This window comes from Chrysemys picta, chromosome 4 (assembly GCF_011386835.1).
Source record: "Chrysemys picta bellii isolate R12L10 chromosome 4, ASM1138683v2, whole genome shotgun sequence".
In the NCBI taxonomy this organism is placed as follows: domain Eukaryota; kingdom Metazoa; phylum Chordata; order Testudines; family Emydidae; genus Chrysemys; species Chrysemys picta.
In genome coordinates this window covers 38,105,258-38,125,327 of record NC_088794.1, presented here as the reverse complement: position 1 = coordinate 38,125,327, position 20,070 = coordinate 38,105,258, and the positions used below count along the sequence as shown (strand labels likewise).

The 20,070-nt window shown below is 59.3% G+C and overlaps 1 protein-coding gene across 1 annotated transcript; it reads left to right on the top strand.

The window, feature by feature from the left end:
- The first annotated feature begins 507 nt into the window (after positions 1-507).
- On the top strand, positions 508-18,971 carry LOC135983251 (uncharacterized). Its single transcript, XM_065594056.1, is given in 14 exon segments — positions 508-654; positions 886-939; positions 1,374-1,466; positions 1,656-1,716; positions 1,719-1,867; positions 4,259-4,339; positions 4,538-4,750; positions 7,054-7,134; positions 7,324-7,488; positions 8,552-8,672; positions 16,917-17,036; positions 17,440-17,549; positions 18,302-18,381; positions 18,806-18,971. Coding segments are annotated over 14 exon segments (1,623 nt in total). The 5' UTR covers positions 508-525.
- Positions 18,972-20,070: the final 1,099 nt, after the last annotated feature.

The window sequence follows — 20,070 nt, the reverse complement described above, 5'->3', positions numbered from 1 at the left end:
CCTGCTCTGCTCCCCCAGTCCTCACCCCCTCCTGCATTGCCCCCACCCTCTTCCCTGCCCCCATCCCCACCCTCTCTCCTCTGCTGCCCCTTTCTTCCCCTCTTGCGCTTCCCCCACCCCAAAATCCCAGTGCCCAGCTCACCCCCCTTGACTTAGAATTGACTCTACTGCCCACTGCACAGGGGCACTCGCTGGGTCACAGCATCTGTGTGGGAGGGGAGAGGGACATGGGGCGGGGGTCACTGCTGGGGTCCTGGTCTGCTAGGGGAACCCTGCTGGTGTCCCCCTGTTGGGTCTTCATGGGTCCCCTGGCACCACCCAGTGGAAACTGCTGTCTCCCCACTGCAGCCTCTCCTTGCCCCCTCATGCCTCTCCCCCATTTTCCCCCAGGCAGAGGGGTGGGGGGTGTTAAGCAGCTGTTGCCCAGAGATGAAATCTCATTTCCTGTGGCACAAACTAGCCCACGCAATCGCATTTAACGTGTGTCCTACCCTGGACACCTGGGTCCTTTTCCCCTCTGCAGACATGGACGAGGATTTCTGGCAGTGCCTGTGTGACTACATCAGCACCGTGGTGCGCTCAGCAGGGACACACATCCGGACGGACCGAGCTGGGCAGGTGCTGACGGGGGCTCAGCTGGCTGCCAGGATCAAGGTGGGAGAGTGGGGGCTGTTAAAGGCGGGGGGGGCTGGCTGGATGGGAGACAGCAAAATGGGCCGCAAGGCGGGGACAGGGATTCAATACAGGGTGCCATTCTGCAGGGAGCGGGGCAGGGAGCATTCCCTGTAGGGGGTGCTGGGCTGCAGGGAGCGGGAAGGGGCTCAGCGGGGGGAAAGGGGCTGAGCTGTCCCTGATCCCAGTTCCCCCAGGTGTTATTCCCTGCAGGGCGTCTCCCGATATTGGAAGACCCAGTGCTACGACTTCTCCTCACCCATGAAGGTACCAGGTCACCCCTCCCTCCGCCTCTCTCTTTCCAGCCTGGATTTGGGGCGGGGGGCTGGTCCTATTGACCCCAACCCCAGGTCCTCCTGACATTGGCCAATCACACTAGCCCAGAAGGGGGCACCACAACAGCTCCACCAAATGTCCTGATCGAGGACTCCTAGCACCCAAGAGATAAGGGGACCTGCAGGAAGCCCTGCCAGAGAACCAGCCCCTCCACTAGGGTGGCAGCAACGTGGTCATGGCTGTGGGGTCGAGGTGCTGCCCTCTGGCTCTATTGAAATGTGGTGGGTTGGGGACCAGTTCGGAGGTGATAGCGAGGAGCAGGTCCTGTACGAATGTGGGGAAGGTGGTGACTGTGGCTGGGCTCCTAGTTCAGAGATGGGCCCATCCCATCCGCACCCACAACCCCGTTCCCTCTCCCCACACAGATGGCTGAGGCGTTTGCAGTGATGAGACAGGAGTTAAACAGGAGAGCAGTAGAAGCCACCAGGAGGGAATATGACCAATTTGTGCAGGAGCTGGTGAGTGCAGAGGGGCTGCAGATTGGGAGTGAGGGGCACCAGCATACCTGAGGGGAGGCAAGGCTGAGGTAGCAGGGGGCTGTGGGTCGGGAGTGAGGGGGCTGCGGGTGTGTGAGGAGGCGGCGCCCCCTGTGGCTGGGTAACGCTAGTGCTCGTCCCTAATGGCCAATCACTCCCCCATCCCGGCAGGACCGTGACCACCAGAGCATGAGCAGCTGCCTGAGGGTGAAGCCCCTGGAGATACAGCGACGCTGGAGGGGAAACACCAGGAGCTGCTGGAGCGCTGCCGGGGGGAGCTGTGGGGCGAGGACCCCCAGAAACAGGGTGCCCTGGAGGAGCTGAAGAAGGAGCTGGACAATCAGATGGCGGAGTTCCTGCCGCGATATGAACAGCGCTTTAAAGTGAAGAAGGCCGAGTGGTTGGTCCTGTACATTGGGCGGGGGGGTGGTTCTGGCAGTGGTGGGTGCGGGTATCGGAGTAGGCATCAGGGCGGGTGCAGCTCTAGTGGGGCTGGGGGAAGCAGTGGCCATTGGGACTGGGGCCGGGGTCTTTGGCCTGATTGGGGGGGTTGGGCACTGGCCGCGGGCCTGGTTTGGACAGAAGATGGTCCAGAACAAGACAGGCACCAACACTCCAGGTCAGGGGAATGAGCGGGAGAGGAGGGCAGGATGTTCAGATTAGGAGCCCCTGCTGCGGGGGGCAGATAGTGGGAAGAAACCATCACACCTCACTCTGGGTAAGGGTCTGTCCCAGCCGTCAGCACTGGGAACCTCTGTATGCAGGGGATAGATAGATATGAGGATGTTTGGGGATAGATAAAAACAAATTTACAACAGGTAATTTTGCGAGATTACAAAAGGACACAGGGGTTGACTGATTTACAGCCGGGTCACCGAGATCAGAATCCAGCCCAGATCCCATCGACCTCAGTAGATAAATAACATGGCCGTGGATCCCGTGCTCCGAGCCGCCCCCAGCATCCCTCGGTCACAAGTTTTTTTGGTTTTCATTTTCAACAAGTGGAAGAAAAATTGATTTTCATACTTTATGTTTGTTTTAAATATTTTCTGCTCCCCTGATTCAGTGCGTGTGTAGAGGGGACAATTTTGGGGCATTTCCTCTCATTTCCCACTGATTTTAAAACAATCCTAAGGGGTTAGGGAGATTAGAAACCCCCAAATCCCAAACCAACAGTTTCAGTTTATTCTCACCCCAGATCCTCCTGCCATTAGCCAGTTGCACTAGGCCAGGAGGGGGCACCACGACAGCCTCCTGCAAAATGTCCTGATTGGGGCTCCCTGACACCAGCCCCTGAGAGATAAGGGAACCCTCAGAGACCCAGCCGGAGAACCAGCCCCCTCCACAGGGGTGATGCTAATGTGGCCCTTGCTGTGATGTCATTGGGGGGCTGTCCCTGGCTCTGGGGGAATGTGGGGGGTCAGGGGGCAGTGGGGAGGTGACAGTAGCGAGCAGGGCCCTGGAGGAATGGGGAAAAGGTGAGTGGGGGGCAGGGCCGGCTTTAGCAAAAGCGGGGCCCGATTCTTGGGGGCGGGGCTTGCTGCAAGCTCCGCCCCCAGGAATCGAGCCGCGCTGCGGGGGGGGGGGGGGGAGCCGCGCCATGGGGGGGGGGGGGAGAGACACGGGGAGACCCGAGCCGCGCCGCGGGGGGAGAGACATGGGGAGACCCGAGCCGCGCCGCGGGGGGGACGGAGGGGGGGGGGACACGGGGAGACCCGAGCCGCGCCGCGGGGGGGACGGAGGGGGGGGGACACGGGGAGACCCGAGCCGCGCCGCGGGGGGGGGGACGGAGGGGGGGGACACGGGGAGACCCGAGCCGTGCCGTGGGGGGGGGGACGGAGGGGGGGGACACGGGGAGACCCGAGCCGCGCCGTGGGGGGGGGACACGGGGAGACCCGAGCCGCGCCACGGGGGGGGGGGACGGAGGGGGGGGACACGGGGAGACCCGAGCCGCGCCGTGGGGGGGGGGACGGAGGGGGGGGGACACGGGGAGACCCGAGCCGCGCCGTGGGGGGGGACACGGGGAGACCCGAGCCGCGCCACGCTGGGGCGGGGGGGGGGGGGTCAGGGGGAAACCCGAGCCGCGCCGCGGTGGGGGGGGGGACACGGGGAGACCCGAGCTGCGCCGCGCCGCGGGGGGGACGGGGGGACACAGGGAGACCCGAGCCGCGGGGGGAGAGACATGGGGAGACCCGACCCGTGCCGCGGGGGGAGAGACACGGGGAAACCTGAGCCGCGCCGCGGGGGGAGAGACACGGGGAAACCCGAGCCGCGCCGTGCCGCGGGGGGGGGGGACACACGGGGAGACCCGAGCCGCGCCGCAGGGGGGGACGGGGGGGACACGGGGAGACCCGCGCTGCGCCGCAGGGGGGGGACCTGAGCCGCGCCGCAGAAGCCGCGCGGGGGAGGGACCCGAGCCGCGGGGACCGGGCCGGGCCGGAGCTGCTGGGGCCTGCGGGAACCGGCCGTGCCTCCCCGGAGCCCTTCTCCCAACCCCACCACCCCAGCTTACTTTGTGCTGCCGGCCCGCCCCTGCTTCCTCTCAGACTTCCTCTCAGGAAGCAGGGGAGGGGGCGGAGCGTGCAGGGGAGGGGAGGAGGGGGAAGTGAGCTGGGGGCGGGGGTAAACAGCTGCAGCGCGGGGCCCTCTTGGCGCGGGGCCCAATTCAGCCGAATCGGCTGAATCGGCCTAAAGCCGGCCCTGGGGGGAGAGGGGTTCCCAGTTCAGAGATGGTTCCATCCCCATCCCCCACCCTTTTTCCCATCCTACCACAGATGGCAGTGATGATAGAGGAGGAAAACAGAAAAGCAGTAGAAGCCTCCAGGAGGAAATATGAACAATTTGTGCAGCAGCTGGTGAGCACAGAAGGGCTGCGGGTCGGGAGTGAGGGTCACCGGCAGAGCTGGGGGGCGGGGAGGGGCAGGGATGGGATAGCAGGGGGCTGTGGTGGGTCGGAGTTGAAGGGGCTGTGGGTGCATGACATGGTGGTGCCCCCTGTGGCTGGGAAACACTAGAACCCGTCCCTAATGGCCAATCTCTCCCGTTCCCCACAGGACCGTGACCACCAGAGCATGCGCCGCTGCCTGAGTGTGAAGCCTGCGGAAATGCAGCGACGCCTGGAGGGGAAACGCCAAGAGCTGCCGGAGCGCTGCCGGGGGGAGCTGCGGGGCGAGGACCCCCAGAAACAGGCGGCCCTGGAGGAGCTGAAGCAGGAGCTGGACAAGCAGATGGACGAGTTCCTGACGGTCTATGGGCAGCGCTTTAAAGTGAAGAAGGCCGAGTGGTTGGGCCTGGCCCATTCCGTTGTATAAGGCGCTGGTGAGACCTCATTTGGAGTACTGTGTGCAGTTCTGGTCTCCCATGTTTAAAAAAGATGAACTCAAACTGGAACGGGTGCAGAGAAGGGCCACTAGGATGATCAGAGGAATGGAAAACCTGTCGTATGAAAGGAGACTAGAGGAGCTTGGGTTGTTTAGTCTGACAAAACGAAGGCTGAGGGGGGGATATGATTGCTATCTTTAAATATATCAGAGGGATAAATACAAGGGAGGGAGAGGAATTATTCCAGCTTAGTACTAATGTGGACACGAGAACGAATGGATATAAACTGGCCGTGGGGAAGTTCAGGCTTGAAATTAGACGAAGGTTTCTGACCGTCAGAGGGGTGAAATACTGGAACGGCCTTCCGAGGGAAACGGTGGGGGCGACGGACCTGTCTGGTTTTAAGATTAAGTTAGATAAGTTTATGGAGGGAATGGTTTAATGTAAAACATAGTAGCCAAGGAATACCAAGCAATGGTAGGTAAATAGTATAATGGCTAACAGGGGTCAGGCTAGAGACTCTTGCCTACATGCTCGGGGTCTTACTGATCGCCATATTTGGGGTCGGGAAGGAATTTTCCTCCAGGGTAGATTGGCTGAGCTCTGGAGGTTTTTCGCCTTCCTCCGCAGCATGGGGCAGGGATCGCTAGCAGGAGGGTCTCTGCCAATTGAAGTCACTAAAACACAGGATTGGGGACTTCAACAACAGAGTCCAGGGAAGGGGTAGGGACGGTTTTGTGGCCTGCAGCATGCAGGGGGTCAGACCAGATGATCATAATGGTCCCTTCTGACCTTAAAGTCTATGAGTCTATGAGTCTATGCGTCGGGGGGTGGTTCCTGGCAGTGGTGGGTGTGGGTATCAGAGTAGGCATTAGGGCGAGTGTAGTTGTAGTGGGGCTGGAGGAAGCAGTGGCCGTTGGGGTTCTGGCTGGGAGCTTTGGCCTCATCGGGGGGGAGGGTTGGGCAGCTGGGTGGGCCCCAGTTTGGATGGTAGGTGGCCTCGAGCAAGACAGGCACCAACACCCTAGGTCAGGGGGATGAGCGGGAGAGCAGGGCAGGGTGTTCAGATCAGGAGCCCCTTCTGTGGAGGGACACACAGCGGGAAGGAACCATCAAACCTCACTCTGGTAAAGGGTCTGTCCCAGCCCTCAGCACTGGGAACCTCTGTATGCAAGGGGATAGATAGGTAGATAGATAGATAGATAGATAGATAGATAAATAGATGGGGCGTGTGGGGATAGATAGATAGATAGATAGATAGATAGATAGATAGGGTGTATGGGAATAGATAGAAAGATAGATTAGATAGATGAGGAGGTGGATGGGGGTAGATAGATAAATGAGAAGGTTGTGTGGGGATAGATAGATAGATGAGAAGGTTGTGTGGGGATAGATAGATAGATAGATAGATAGATAGATATGAGGGGGTGTAGGGGGATAGATGGATAGATAGATAGATGATGAGGTGTGTGGGGATAGATAGATAGAGGGGGTGTGTGGGGATAGATAGATAGATAGATAGATAGATAGATAGATAGATAGATAGATAGATAGATAGATAGATAGAGGGGGTGGATGGGGATAGATAGATAGAGGCTGTGTGTGGGATAGATAGATAGATAGATAGATTAGATAGAGGTGGTGTATTGGGAAGAATGGGGAGAAGGTGAGTGTCCAAAAGGACACATAGGTTGATTGATTTACAGCGGGGTCACCGAGATCAGAATCCAGCCCTGACCCCATCGACGTCAGTCAATAAATAACCCGGTCCTGGCTCCTGCGCCCCGAGCTACCCCTTGCATCGCTCAGTGACAAATTTAATTGGTTTTCATTTTCAACAAGTAGGAGAAAAATTGATTTTCATATTTTGTGTTTGTTTTAAAGATTTTCTCCTCCCCTGATACAGTCCGTATGTGTACAGGAGACAATTTTGGGTGATTCCCTTCATTTCCCCACTGATTTGAAAACAATACAAAGGGGTTAGGGAGGTCTGAAAGCCCAATCCCAGTCCGACAGTTTTCAGTTCATTCTCACCCCAGGTCCACCCGCCATTGGCCAATTGCACTAGGGGGCCAGGAGGGGGCACCACAAAGGTGGCACCAGTGGGGCACCAGTGGGGGGGTGACAGCAGCAAGCAGGGTCCTGGAGGAATTAGGAGAAGGTGATGAGTGGGGAAGGGGGCTCCCAGTTCAGAGGGGATCCCATCCCCACCCCTACCCTTTTCCCTCTCCCACCACAGATGGCGGAGATGGCAGAGATGAGAGAGAAGGCAAACAGAGGAGCAGTAGAAGCTGCCAGGAGGGAATATGGACTATTTGTGAAGCAGCTGGTGAGTGCAGAGGGGCTGTGGGTTGGGAGTGAGGGGCACCGAGAGGACTGATGGGGGGCAGGGTTGGGCTAGCAGGGGGCTGTAGGTTGGAGTTGAGGGGGCTACAGGTGTGTGAGGCAGAAGTTCCCCCTGTGGCTGGGTAATGCTAGTTCCCGTCCCTCATGGACGATCTCGCCCCCCTCCCGGCAGGACCGTGGCCACCAGAGCAATGAGCAGCTGTCTGAGAGTGAAGCCCCTGGAGATGAAGTGATGCCAGGAGGGGAAACGCCAGGAGCTGCTGAAATGCTGCCGGGGGTAGGGTTACCATATTTCAACAAGCAAAAAAGAGGACGGGAGGAGCCCCGCCCTAGCCCCGCCCCTGCCCCCTCCCACTTCCCGCCCCCCCAGAACCCCCAACCCTCCCCCCGTTCCTTGTCCCCTGACTGCCCCCTTCTGGGACCCCTGCCCCTAACTGCCCCCCGGGACTCCCTATCTAAGCCTCCCTGCCTCTTGTCCCCTGACTGCCCCAACCCTTATCCACACCCCCACCCCCAGACAGACCCCTGGACTCCCACGCCCCATCCAACCACTCCCCACCCCCTGACAGCCCCCCCCAGAACTCCCAACCCATCTAAACCCCTCTGCTCCCTGTCCCCTGACTGCTCCGATCCCTCTCCACACTCCTGCCCCCTGACAGCCCCCCCAGAACTCCCAACCCATCTAAACCCCTCTGCTCCCTGTCCCCTGACTGCTCCGATCCCTCTCCCCACTCCTGCCCCTGACAGCTCCCCCCCAGAACTCCCAGCCCCCTACCCCCCGCTCCTTGTCCCCTGACTGCCCCCTCCTGGGACCCCTGCTCCTAACTGCCCTCCAGAACCCCACCCCCTACCTAAGACTCCCTGTTCCTTGTCCCCTAACTGCCCCCTCCTAAGACCCCCCCCAACTGCCCCCCAGGACCCTACCCCCTACCTGTACCCTGACTGCCCAAAACTTTCTCCACTCCCCTCCAAAAGCCCCCCCCCGTTTCTTGACTGCCCCCTCCAGAACCTCCCTGTCCTTCTCCTGCCCCCCCTTACCCTGCTGCTCAGAACAGGGTGTTGGGCTCTGTGCCAGCCGGACACATGGCTGAACTCCCCTGCACAACACAAAACCCGGTCCCTGGCCCTGCACAGGGCTGCCGGAGCGGGCTGCAGGAGGAGGAGCTGCCGGCCGGCTCAGAATGCAGGGAGGGGGGGGTGGGAGGAGGAAGCTGCTCCGGAGTCCAGCCCGGGACTTTCCTGCAGCCCTGCCAGCCGCTCGCTCTGCCGGGGGAGGGGGAAATCCCGGACATTGTGAGTGCTTTACAAATTCCCCCCCGGACGCTATTTTTAGCACACAAAAGGAGGACATGTCCGGGTAAATCCGGACGAATGGTAACCCTAGCCGGGGGGAGCTGCAGGGCGAGGACCCCCAGAAACAGGCGGCCCTGGAGGAGCTGGAGCAGGAGCTGGACAAGCAGATGGACGAGTTCCTGTCAGCCTACGGGCAGCGCTTTAAAGTGAAGAAGGCCGAGTGGTTGGGCCTGTACATTGGGCCATCGCCAGCTGCCACCGCACGCCGGGCATGGGCTCGCCCCCACTGGCCCGCGCACCTGCCAATCAGCAAACGGTTCCGGCACATTGGCTGCCCCTTCAGGAAGTGGGATGGGGGAAGCAAGGGATTCTGGGGCTTGTAGTTTTATGTACCCAGTGGAGGAGAAGGGGGAGCTATGGCGCTTATGGGGAGGAGTCTAGTGCTTGGACCAGAGCCCTGGGGTAGCAGGGGGCTCCAGGGGCTATTTAAAGTGACGGGGCTCCAGCTACCTCTGCTGCCTCGGTCCTCTAAATAGCCGCGAGAGCCCCACAGCTTCCCCAGGGCTCCGGCAGCTATTTAAAGGGCCAAGGTGGTAGAAGCAGGGGGGCCCCTGCCCTACCTGCAGCCAGCCCCTGCTGCACCCCCTGCCCTGCCTCCAGCCCTGCACCCCCTGCCCCCACCAGCCCGTCTACAGCCAGCCCCTGCCTGCAGCCAGCCCCTGCTGCACCCCCTGCCGGCACCAGCCCTGCACCCCCTGCCCTGCCTGCAGCCAGCCCCTGTCTCCAGCCAGCCCCGCACCCCCTGCCTGCAGCCAGCCCCTGCTGCACCCCCTGCCCACACCAGCCCTGCCCCCCCTGCCCCCACCAGCCAGTCTCCAGCCAGCCCCTGCCTGCAGCCAGCCCCTGCTGCACCCCCTGCCCGCACCAGCTCCGCACCCCCTGCCCTGCCTGTAGCCAGCCCCTGTCTCCAGCCAGCCCCGCACCCCCTGCCTGCAGCCAGCCCCTGCTGCACCCCCTGCCCGCACCAGCACTGCACCCCCTGTATGCAGCCAGCCCCTGCTGCACCCCCTGCCCTGCCTCCAGCGCCGCACCCCCTGCCCTGCCCGCAGCCAGCCCCACACCCCTTGCCCTGCCTCCAGGCAGACCCTACCTCCAGTCAGCCCCTGCCCTGCCTCCAGCTAGCAATGTATGTAATATACAATTTTTATTTTATTTATATAGTTATGGAAAGTAAATAATACATGGAAGAAATAAAAGGGCATTTTTTACGTGTTTGTTTTTTTAGTCATCCCTGTCGGGGCCCCGCCTAAAATATTCAAATTGGGCCCCGCACTTCCTAAAGCCAGCCCTGCATACAGTAATGGCAAAGTTCTTGGTTCAGGCTTGTAGCAGTGATAGAATAAACTGCAGGTTCAACTCAAGTCTCTGGAGTACATCCACAGCTGGGATGGGTCATTCAGTCCTTTGTATAGAGCTTCCTTTTATAGCAAAGTCCCTCCAGAAGTATCAAGCAGGATTGAAGACAAGATGGAGACGAGGCATCAGCCTTTTATAGTCTTTTGCCGTGTGGTCTTTCCTTTCTTTGTCCCAAGGACACTCTATCCAGCATGTGGCATAGAAAAACCTTAGAGTTCTGTCCATAGGCAGGTCCCTGCATGCCTTGCTGAGTCACAAGGTGTATCTTCCTTCTCTCAATGGATCAGTTGTATAGCTCTTGGTCCTCAGTGGACCATCAAGCAGGCTAGGCAGAACTGACACCAACTTGTCTGGGGTGTTCCCCGGAAGCATAGCACAAGTTTGAAATACAGACAGTATGGAGCCAATATTCAGAACGTCAACTACAAAACTGATACACATATACAGATAGCATAATTATAATCAGCCAATCAGAACCTCTCCATAGACCCCCTTCAACAGCAACCTTTATACAATATTGGCTGCAAATATATAACAGTGGTCACAACGGTGATCTATACAGTTACAGATTATGTCAATAGCGTCACAGGAGGTGACACGGCATCAGTGAGACTGATATTGGAATACTGCATCCAGTTTTGGTGTCCTCCTTTGAAAAAGATGTTGTGAAATTGGAGCTGGGGCAGCAAAGAGCCACCAAATGTTCTGAGGGCTGGAGAAAAATGCCTTCTAGTGAACGATTGAAAGAGCTCAACCTCTTTAGCTTATCAAAAGAAGATTGAAAGGTGACTTCATGGAAGTGTTGAAGTGCTTTAATGGAGAGAAAAGATTGGGTATTAAAGGGCTCTTTAATCGAGCAGAGAAAGGCAGAAAAAGACCCAGTGGCTGGAAGGTGAAAAGAGACAAATTCATATTACAAATAAAGCACAGATATTCAACAGCGAGAATGATTCACCACAGGAACAAGCTACCAAGGAAAGTGGTGGATTCGCCCTCTCTTGCTGTCATTTAATGAAGACTAGATGCCTTTCTGTAATGTGTTTTCCCCAAAGTAGCTATTGTGTCATACAGGAGGCCTGTGACATGCAGGGGGTCAGATTAGATGCTCTAATGGTCTCTTCTGGCCATCAAGTCTACTAATTTCTGAAAAACGGAGTGTAGCATTGGAAGCAGCGTCTGAGGTTTTACTGTTTAGTCGGCTTGCTTCCTAGAATGAACACACCTTGAGTGGGGTGATCCACAGGGAGTAGCTCAAAGCTCCCAGGTGCCTGGCCAGGGGCAGGACATTAGCACAGCAAGGGAGGGGCGTGGCAGTAACATCACAAAGGCCTTTTGCAGGCCCTCAGACTATTGGTCAAAGGTGGTGACCTCACAGAGAGATGCTGACATCAGCCAGGCAGGACAGAGGCGAGGGGCCAGGGAAAGCTCAGAGACTCCTGTGGCTTTGCTTCAGCAAGTCTCTGTCTCGAGGTCTCTCTTTGAGGACTGAGAGAACATTCAGGTTCACGTACGTGAGCGGCAGGAGGAACCTCTGTCGAGTTTTCTCCTTCCCTTTTCGTGATTGTACTAGAAAGCAGACGTCCCTGTGTAGAAGGTAAGAGCCTCCTCGAGGTTTGAAACCTGTTCAGTCTGATCCATCGGGTGAGAGTTGAATTCTAGGCATGGAAAACACGAGCTTGAGGAGGCAGAATTTTATTCCACACCTGGGATTTTGTCCCTTAGAATCACTGGGGACATTGGGGTTTGTCCTTTTTGTTTCCCCTTTTCCTCCATCCCTCCCTCCTTTCTTTTCTTCTCTTGCTTCTTTTGTCCTTTCCTCTGTTCCCCTCCCAACACCAGGGTGTGTGTGTTTGTGTGTCGCGGGGGAGTGCTCTGCAGCTCCCACTGTGGGAGGTCCACCCAAAAATGTGGGGCTGAAATAGTGCTCCGGCAGTGATCCCCACCAGTAGCGTAGCTAGGGGAGGTGCAGGGGAAGCAGCCACTTTCCCTCAGCACATTTTCCAAAAGTGGCGCCTTAGTCAGGGGTTACCATGGCGCCAGCGGGCGGGGCCCACGCTTGGGGGCGCGGGGGCGGAACGGCACGGCCGGAGGAGCCATCCTTTGCGCTCTCTGGTGAGAACCCTCAGCCTCCCGTCCTCAGCCTCTACCCTGACTGGCTGAGCAGGGGGTTATTGATAGGGAGGAGACTCAGGTCCTTGTTCTCTTTTAAGACCAAGTAAATAAGTCATAAGTAGTTCTAGGTTTGATGAATTTTGCTGCTTCTCTGCATTAATTGTCTCTGAGCAGCTCATGATTCTCTCTAACATTGCAGTTCTCCTAAAATACTTGCTGAATAATTACTGTGCACTGTTGTTGGTCTGGAACTCATCTGAGAGCACTTTGTTCAGGAAATTCAAGATCCGATAGTTAGTTTGAAAATCAGGGCTCTTGGGTCCTATTCCCAACTCTGCCACTGACTGTCTGTGTGACCTAAGACAAGTCAATTCTCCTTTCTCAACCTTAGCTTCTCCCTCTTTCAAGTAGGGATAATAATGATCCGCTCCTACTTACGTCACGGTGGGTGGAGGATGGAGATCTATTGGAGAGTGTCACTAGGAGGAGTGCATAATATGAGGTGTCCTATCACATTTACTCAGATCAGATTGTGACATAATAGAATAGCTGAAATAATTTATTTTATTTGTATTTTTTTATTTTGAAATTGATAAGAGCAGCAACTACTTAGCTCAGACTGAAGCATCTTATCTAATTTTCGAGATCTAAGGGTCTCCTCTTGGTGTGTGACGAGACAATTTAACACACTGTGACAAACAGGAGATGCTTTTGTTTTGCAACAAAATCTTTTTGCAAAGAACTTTCATCCCACTTGTTATGAGTTCAAGAAACAAACTGGTTTAGTCTGAATGGGATTTTCTGACAGAAACGGTTTCAATGAAATTTCCCCACCATCTGGATTCCTGGGCTCTATCCCTGCCCAGGGGTGAAAGGAACTTAAAGGATTTACCGTTCCGCCGGAGTCCTGAGCGGGGGTGTGGCCTCAACCGGAAGAGGCGGGGCCTTTCAAGATTTAAAGGCCCGGGGCTCCAGCTATGGCTGGGAGCCTCAGGGCCTTTAAATCACCCCGGAGCTACCAGCTGCAGAGGTGGCTGGGAGCCCCGGGGCTCAGGGGCGAATTAAAGGGCCCGGGGCTCCAGCCACCGCGGAGCTCTGGGCCCTTTAAATCACTGCCGGAGCCCGGCTGCCTGAGCTCCGGCAGCACTTTAAAGGGCCCAGGGCTCCCCGCAGCGGCAGGAGCTCCAGCCCTTTAAATCACCGCCGCAGAAGCCAGTCTGGTCCGGCACGGCGTACTGGCTCTTGCCGGTACGCTGTACCGGGCCGGACTGGCTTACTTTCCCCTCTGCGGTGCTTCTGCAGGGTTTGTTGTCCATTAGAACAGGAGTCAGGACTGGTGGCTTCTCTTTCCGGCTCTGCCACCGCCTTGCTGTCTAGGCACGGTGCTTGGCCGGGGCCCGGGGCCGGCGCGGTGCTGGGCCGGGGGCCGGGGTCGGCGTGGTGCTGGGCCGGGGGCCGGGGCCGGCGCAGTGCTCGGCGGGGGCTGGCGCGGTGCTGGGCTGGGGGCCGGGGCCGGCGCGGTGCTCGGCGGGAGCCGGCGCGGTGCTGGGCCGGGGGCCGGCGCAGTACTCAGCCAGGGGCCGGCGCGGTGCTGGGCTGGAGGCCGGGCCGGGGGCTGGCGCGGTGCTGGGCCGGGGGCCGTGCCAGGGGCCGGTGTGTTGCTCAGCCGGGGGCCGGCCGGGCTCGGGGCTGGCGCAGTTCTCGGCCGGGGGCCGGCGCGGTGCTCGGCCGGGGCCCGAGGACGGCGTGGTGCTGGGCCAGGGGCTGGGGCAGGCGCGGTGCTCTGCGGGGGCCGGCGCGGTGCTGGACCAGGGGCCAGGGCCGGGGCCGGGGCGGTGCTTGGCGGGGGCCGGCGTGGTGCTGGGCCGGGGGCTGGAGCCGGTGCGGTGGTCTGCGGGGGCCGGTGCGGTTCTGGGCCGGGGGCTGGGGCCGGCGCGGTGCTCGACGGGGGCTGGCGGGTGCTGGGCCAGGGGATGTGCCGGGGGCCGGTGCGGTACTGGGCTGGGGGGCCGGCGCGGTGCTCGGCAGGGGGGCGGGCCGGGGGCCAGCGCGGGCATTTGGCCGGGGGCTGGCGCCCCAGTGCCCAAACCAGGCGGGAGACGCAGGGGCAGGAGCCTCTTGGCCTGGGCCAGCCTCCCTGTTTTAGGCTTCCCGCGAACATTTGATTCGCGGGAAGCAGGGGAGGGGGAGGAGCAGGGGGCGGAGCGTTCAGGGGAGGGGGCAAAGTTGGGGTGGGGCTGGGGGCGGGGAATGGGCGGAGTTGGGGCGGGGCCCCATGGAGTGCCCTCCTTTTTAAAAATTAAAATATGGTAACCCTACCAGTGAGCATGGACTTGTCAAGAACAAATCATTCCAAACCAATCCTAGCTTCTTCTTTGGCAGGGTTATAGGCCTAGTGGAGGTGGGTAAACAGTAGATGTGATCTCTCTTGGTGTTTCTAAGGCTTTTGACACAGTCCCATGGGACATTCTCACAAGCGAACGAGGGAAATGTGGTCTAGATGTAATCAGTGAAATGTGAGTGCAGAGCTGGTTGAAAGCCCAGACTCCAAGAGCCCTTCTCCATGTCTGGCTGTCCAACGGAGAGGGTGTACCTAGTGGGTCCGGCAGGGATCAGTCCGGGGGCCGGTGCCCGGTAGTATTCAATATTTTCCTTCAGGATTTGGAAAATGGAGTGGAGAGCATGCTTCTACAATTTGCAAATGACACCAAGCACTTTGGAGCACAGGATTGGAATTCAAAACGCCCTTAACAAATTGGAGACTTGGTCTTCTTGAGCCAAAGTCCATGGCTGGGCCCCTCTCTCTAGACTGGGCTGAAGTGAAACCCCAGAGCCAAACACTCCTGGGCAGTGCGCTCCCACCTTCAATGGGCAGATGCTGCTTAGCGCTGTCAGAGCAGCTTTTACTGGGGGCTTCTCCCAGCACTTTCCAATAATGGGAAAGTATGAAATCCCCGTTTGACTGCTGGGGACAGAGCCAGAGAGGGGGGAGCAACTTGCCCAAAGTCCCACAGGAAAAGGAAAACAACCATCAGTGGAACCAACAGGAAACCCAGCAATGGAACTCAGGAATCCTGGCTCCCAGTCCCCTGGTCCAGTCACTCCAGCGGAGCACACTCCCTCTCAAAGGCAGGGGGAGTGGACATGGGGGCCTGGTTGTAATTGCCAGCTGTGGGAGGGAGCGTGCAGCAGTGCTTAGTGAAGGGGCCTGGAAAGAAGGGCTGCTGGGTCCCACCATACTTCTGACACTTGGTGTGACCCTGAGCCAGTAGCTTCCCCTCCCAGGCCTGGTTCTCATCAGTGGGGTTGGGGTCGCAGTCCCAACAGCCCAGGGGGGTCACAGTCCCAACAGCCCAGGGGGTTGGGAGGCTCCAGGAAGGTGTGTAAAGTGCTGGGATGTTGGGATCCCGGAGGCGCTGTCACCCCTGCACGAGGGCAGTGTTCTGCACCCCTTGCTGCTGGCCGAGTTTCTCTGTCCCTTGGCACTAAGACAGACTCTTGTTTTCACAGCCAGCCGATCGCCCCGTGCCATCACCCTGCCTGCTTCCTGGGCAGGGTAACTCCTCAGCTCACCACCACCCTCTCCAGCCTGCCTTGGGCTTGGAGACTGAGGAGAAGGGCGAGGGACGACCCTGAACATTCTCCATCCATCGCTCCATCACCAGAGCAAGTGAGTGGCATTAGGGTTCCTCGGTGGCGTCCCCTGTCTGTCTGGGGAGAGGCAGAAAGAGGGGGAGAGAATCTCTCCCAAAGGAGATTGGATTTGCAAACAGCCCCCAGGACCGCCTCGCTCTCAGACCGGGAAGGGGCTTCTCCAGAGCCGTCTCCAGTGTGTTTGGCAAGGTCCCAGCAATGGGGCTCCCAGCCCTTCCCTTGTGGGAGACTGTTCCCCAGGCTGAGAGTCTGTGAGCTGGGCCAGACCCGGTGAGCTGCTGAGCATGGAAATCAATGGGAACCGAGGAGGCCCTGGCCTTGCTATGCCTAGGGACTTTGAAGTGGGGAATGGTTTCCCAGGAGAAGTCCGGACTCCTGGGTTCAGGGCCGGCTTTAGCAAGTGCGGGGCCCAATTCCTGGGGCGGCACTTCGGATTGCCGGCTGGGGGAGGTGGCCCCGCGGGGCTGCCGTACTCTGGCCGGCACTCTGGCCAGGAATGCAGGGCCATGGGGCTTGCCGCGGTCCGGCCGACGGTCCGGCCGGGGTCGTGGAGCTGCAGGGCTGCTGCGGTCCGGCTGTGAGTGTGGTCTGGGGTCGCAGGAGAGAGCTGCTTGTCCAAAGTGATCAGTTTCTTTGTGACTGACCCCAGTGTTCGAAAAGGACGAGATTCCCTGGTTCTTGCAGCCCCAGGGATGACGAGGGGGAGCGTTGAGGGGGAGCAGATCATGCAATGAACTCTTGTCAGTGTGTGTAGCTTGCCCTCCCTGCACCCCCATGGGGGGAGCAGGAGCTGCTCTGGCTGGGGCAGGGATGGGGAGGGACCAAACAGGCTGGTTAGTGAGCGGCTGCCTTGACCCCAGACTCACGCCCGCTCCCCGCTCGGTTCCAGGATGGCCAGGCTCCTGAGGAGGTTCAGGAAGAAGGCTGTGCAGGTGGCCCCAGAGCCTGAGGGAAGCATCCACCATCTTCCCCAGGAGCGAAGCGGCCCCTCCGTCCCCACTGGAGGGGAAGAAGCTCCCGGCCGCGCCAGGAGGTGGAAATACCCAGCCTTCTGGCGGAGGAAACCCACTCCCGGCACAGGCGCCGAGGTGGGAGCATCACCTCCCAGGCCAAAATGGAGCTGGGCCAGGCTGCGGCTGGGCAGGCAGGACCCAGCCCAGGGGCGGAACCGGGCAGGGTGGCTCTGGGGCTTGTTGTTGTGTGGGCAGCAGCGGCCCCAGGCGCCCAGCCCCAACTTCCAACAGGGGGCATCACCCTGTTCGGTCAGTGAGGACCTTCCAGCCTCCCCAGGGCAGGAAGTGGAGGATCCCTCTGCCAGCCCCAGCAGCTCGGGCCGCTCCCCATCCGACAGCAGCAGCGCCTGCGACTCGGACAGCAGTCTGGCCGACGGACGCGTCTGCTTTGTTCCAGGTGAGGAGCCAGGCTTGGCTCAGGGAGGGGTGAAAAGGGGGCTGTGAACATCCAGGGCCCAGGCCCTCGAGCAGTGCTATGGGGGCAGGTCTCCAGCCCAGGTGTCTGGCCTGAGCCACGTGAACCCCACTGACACTAGATGCTGCCACTTTGGTCCTTGGTGCTCCATTGGGCGGGGGTGGGGAGAGGCACCTCCAAGGGAGTCCAGGACAGTGGGGAGGGTCTCTTTGCTATGGGCTCCTGAAGGAGTTGGGGGCTGATGCCATCACTGAGAGGGGGGAGTGTGGGGCCCAATCTGCCCTATGTCCCGGAGGTGGGAAGGGGACACATTGTCCCACCATGCCCCTGTCCTTCCCCCGAGTGGCAGCAGGAGTCACCTTGTCCCCTTCTCTCCCTGGTGCAGCGTCCGCCAGGGACTCCGAGGACGACGAGGAGAAAGAAGAACGGGTGGATTTGGTAACAGAGGAGGCTGCTCTCATGAACATCCGAGAGCAGCTCCATGCCCGAGAAAAGGTACAAAGGTTCCCCAGCTGTGCTGGAACTGAGATTGTCCTGCTCCTTCCCAGCATCCTGACCCCCTGCAGAAGGTCTTGGCCCTAATGGGGACCTTTCTCCTTCATGATCTGGGACCCCCAAGATGGGGGTGTTTGTCACACACCAGCCGGGGTCTCCTCCCCCCACAGGCACTGTCCCAGTTCCTGACCCTGATTGTAGAGGAGTCGTGGGTGATTTGAACAATAGGCAGGTCCCCACTATCCCCCATTCAGGCCTAAGTCCTGCAGCTGGTGTGGCTGGGGCAGGGAGGTCCCTGGCTAACTGGCTCTCTCTCCCCTAACCCCACTCCTGGTGGGCACAGGACGAGGCGCAGCAGCTCGAGTTCCTGCATGCCATCTACCCCGCGTGCCTCGCTGCCCAGCAGAGAGGGCAGGACACATTGGAGCCACACTGCTCGAAGGCGGCTGTGGTGGAGAGGATTGTGGTGAGTGAGACACGGCGCCCGGCAGCTGGAGGGTGGACAGAGACATGGGAGGGGCAGGGTTCTCCCCAGGCCGATGGTTGGGGGATGGCTGGTGCTGGAGGGCAGCTGAGGGCAGGGATTGCTGGGGCTGAAGACTGGGGAGAGGAGACGGGAGAACTAGTGGGCAGGAATCGGAGGAGCGGGAGGCAGCTGGGGGGATCCTGCTGGCTGTGTGTAATCTCCTCCTTGGGGAGTGTCAGTGAGGCCCGAATCTCACATGCTCCGTTGTCTCCTTTGCGTCTCACAGGAGCTCATTGAGGAGCTTCCTCCTAACTCCCCACCCGACGCCGTCCTGGCCAACTCCCTCGTTGCTGTGGCCAACCTCAGGTACTGAGACCCTCCCGCCCGGTTCCCCTAACCCCGGTGCTGCTCAGGCCCATGGCTGGGAGTCACTGCCCCTCCCACTCCCAGGTCACCTCCCAAGGGTGGCTCCTCTGGCAGAGGTGGCAGGAAGGGTCACTCCCTCTCCTGGCTGCTCTGTTCTTTTCACTCCAGTCACATTGCAATGGCTTTGGGGAGAGGCTGACTCCCAGGATCAGATACAGGAGGGGCAGCAGGGTCCAGGGAACAGGCGCCATTCCTGCCCTGCCACTGTCGGTCTGAGAAACCTCGGCCTTATCATTTCCTGGCTCGGTGCCTCAGTTTCCATTCTCGCCAGCCTCTGCCTATTTCCCTGCAGTTTCACGTCCGTGTTGGTGCCAGTCCCACCCCCACACTGCACAGTCTAATACCGGCTCCTCTCTCTCTCCAGCACCATGACACCCGCTCTGGAGCCAGAGCTGGAGACCCACCTCCTCCGAGCCACGCTGCACGCTGTCTTCACCCTGGGCACCCAGACGGACACCAATCAAGTCCAGGTAGATCAGCCAGCTGTTATCCTGCCCAAATCCTTGCTAATTGCCTGCAGTGGGATGTGAATGAGAGAGGCCAGGATATGTGTTTGGGGGTCTCACCAGTGCTTCCCAGAGACTCCTCTTCCCATCCTGTGGCAGGTGTAGCCCCAGTTTCCCTAACTCTGACCCATGGCTCTCCCTTGCTTTGCAGGATCTGCATAGGGTCATACCAGACCTCCTGGACGCCATGCTGGGGAACCTGCTGGAAAAGACCCCAGACACGGACAAGCTCCACTACATCTTGGAGGTGAGCCCGATGAGGGGGTGGGGGCAATTTTACCTTAACTCTTAGATCCATTTTCCAGTCTGTCCTCCTAGCTGGGCCCCAAGTGGCCGTCCTTGGTCAGGGCAGTCAGTGCAATGCAGGGTCAGGCCCTTCCTCCTTGAAAGACAGAGGAAGGAGCTGGGACTTCAAGCCAGAGCTCTGCCTGGTTGTGTCGAGCACTAACCACAGGGCCCCCGGCTGGCTTGGGGAGTGAGAGTTTGAACCCCTCCTGGGAGATCCAGAAGATGGTCCTCAGAGAAGAGCCACAGCCTCATTCCTAGAGAAACAGGAGGGCCCCAGACAATCAGCCCTTGTCTCTGACGGGCCCCGAGATTCCTGGGGGTATTGTGCTCACACTCAATCCCTTCACCCAGCCAAGGACTTGAGAGCCAGGGAGGGGGGAGGGGTCTGTCTCCTTCCTGGGGAGCTGTTCAGGAATTAGCAGTTCAGGGAGGATGGGACCAGCCCTGACACCGAGCATTGTCCCAATCTAGAGAGAAAATGACAAGTTGTGACCTACAGGATACAAGCATCGTCCTGGGGGCAAGAGTCCCCTTCTAAAACTCTGCGGTCAATGAATCAGATATTCCACCCCCACCGCATGCAATGTCTCAGCCCCCTTGGGATGGGGGGGGGCATTAGCACTACACATGCACCCCCTCATCAATCCTGAGCTGCCTCCTTTCCCCACAGCACATTAACTACTGGACCGTGTCCAGGGTGCCACGAGAGAGAGCCAGGGCCATCAGGAGCAGCGCGGCCCTGCTCACATCCGTCATCTCCCTCCCTGACTTTGACGTAAGTGGCCTCTGAGCCCAGCTTCCTGACTCCAGGCGTAGGGGGGCCGGTTCCAACGGG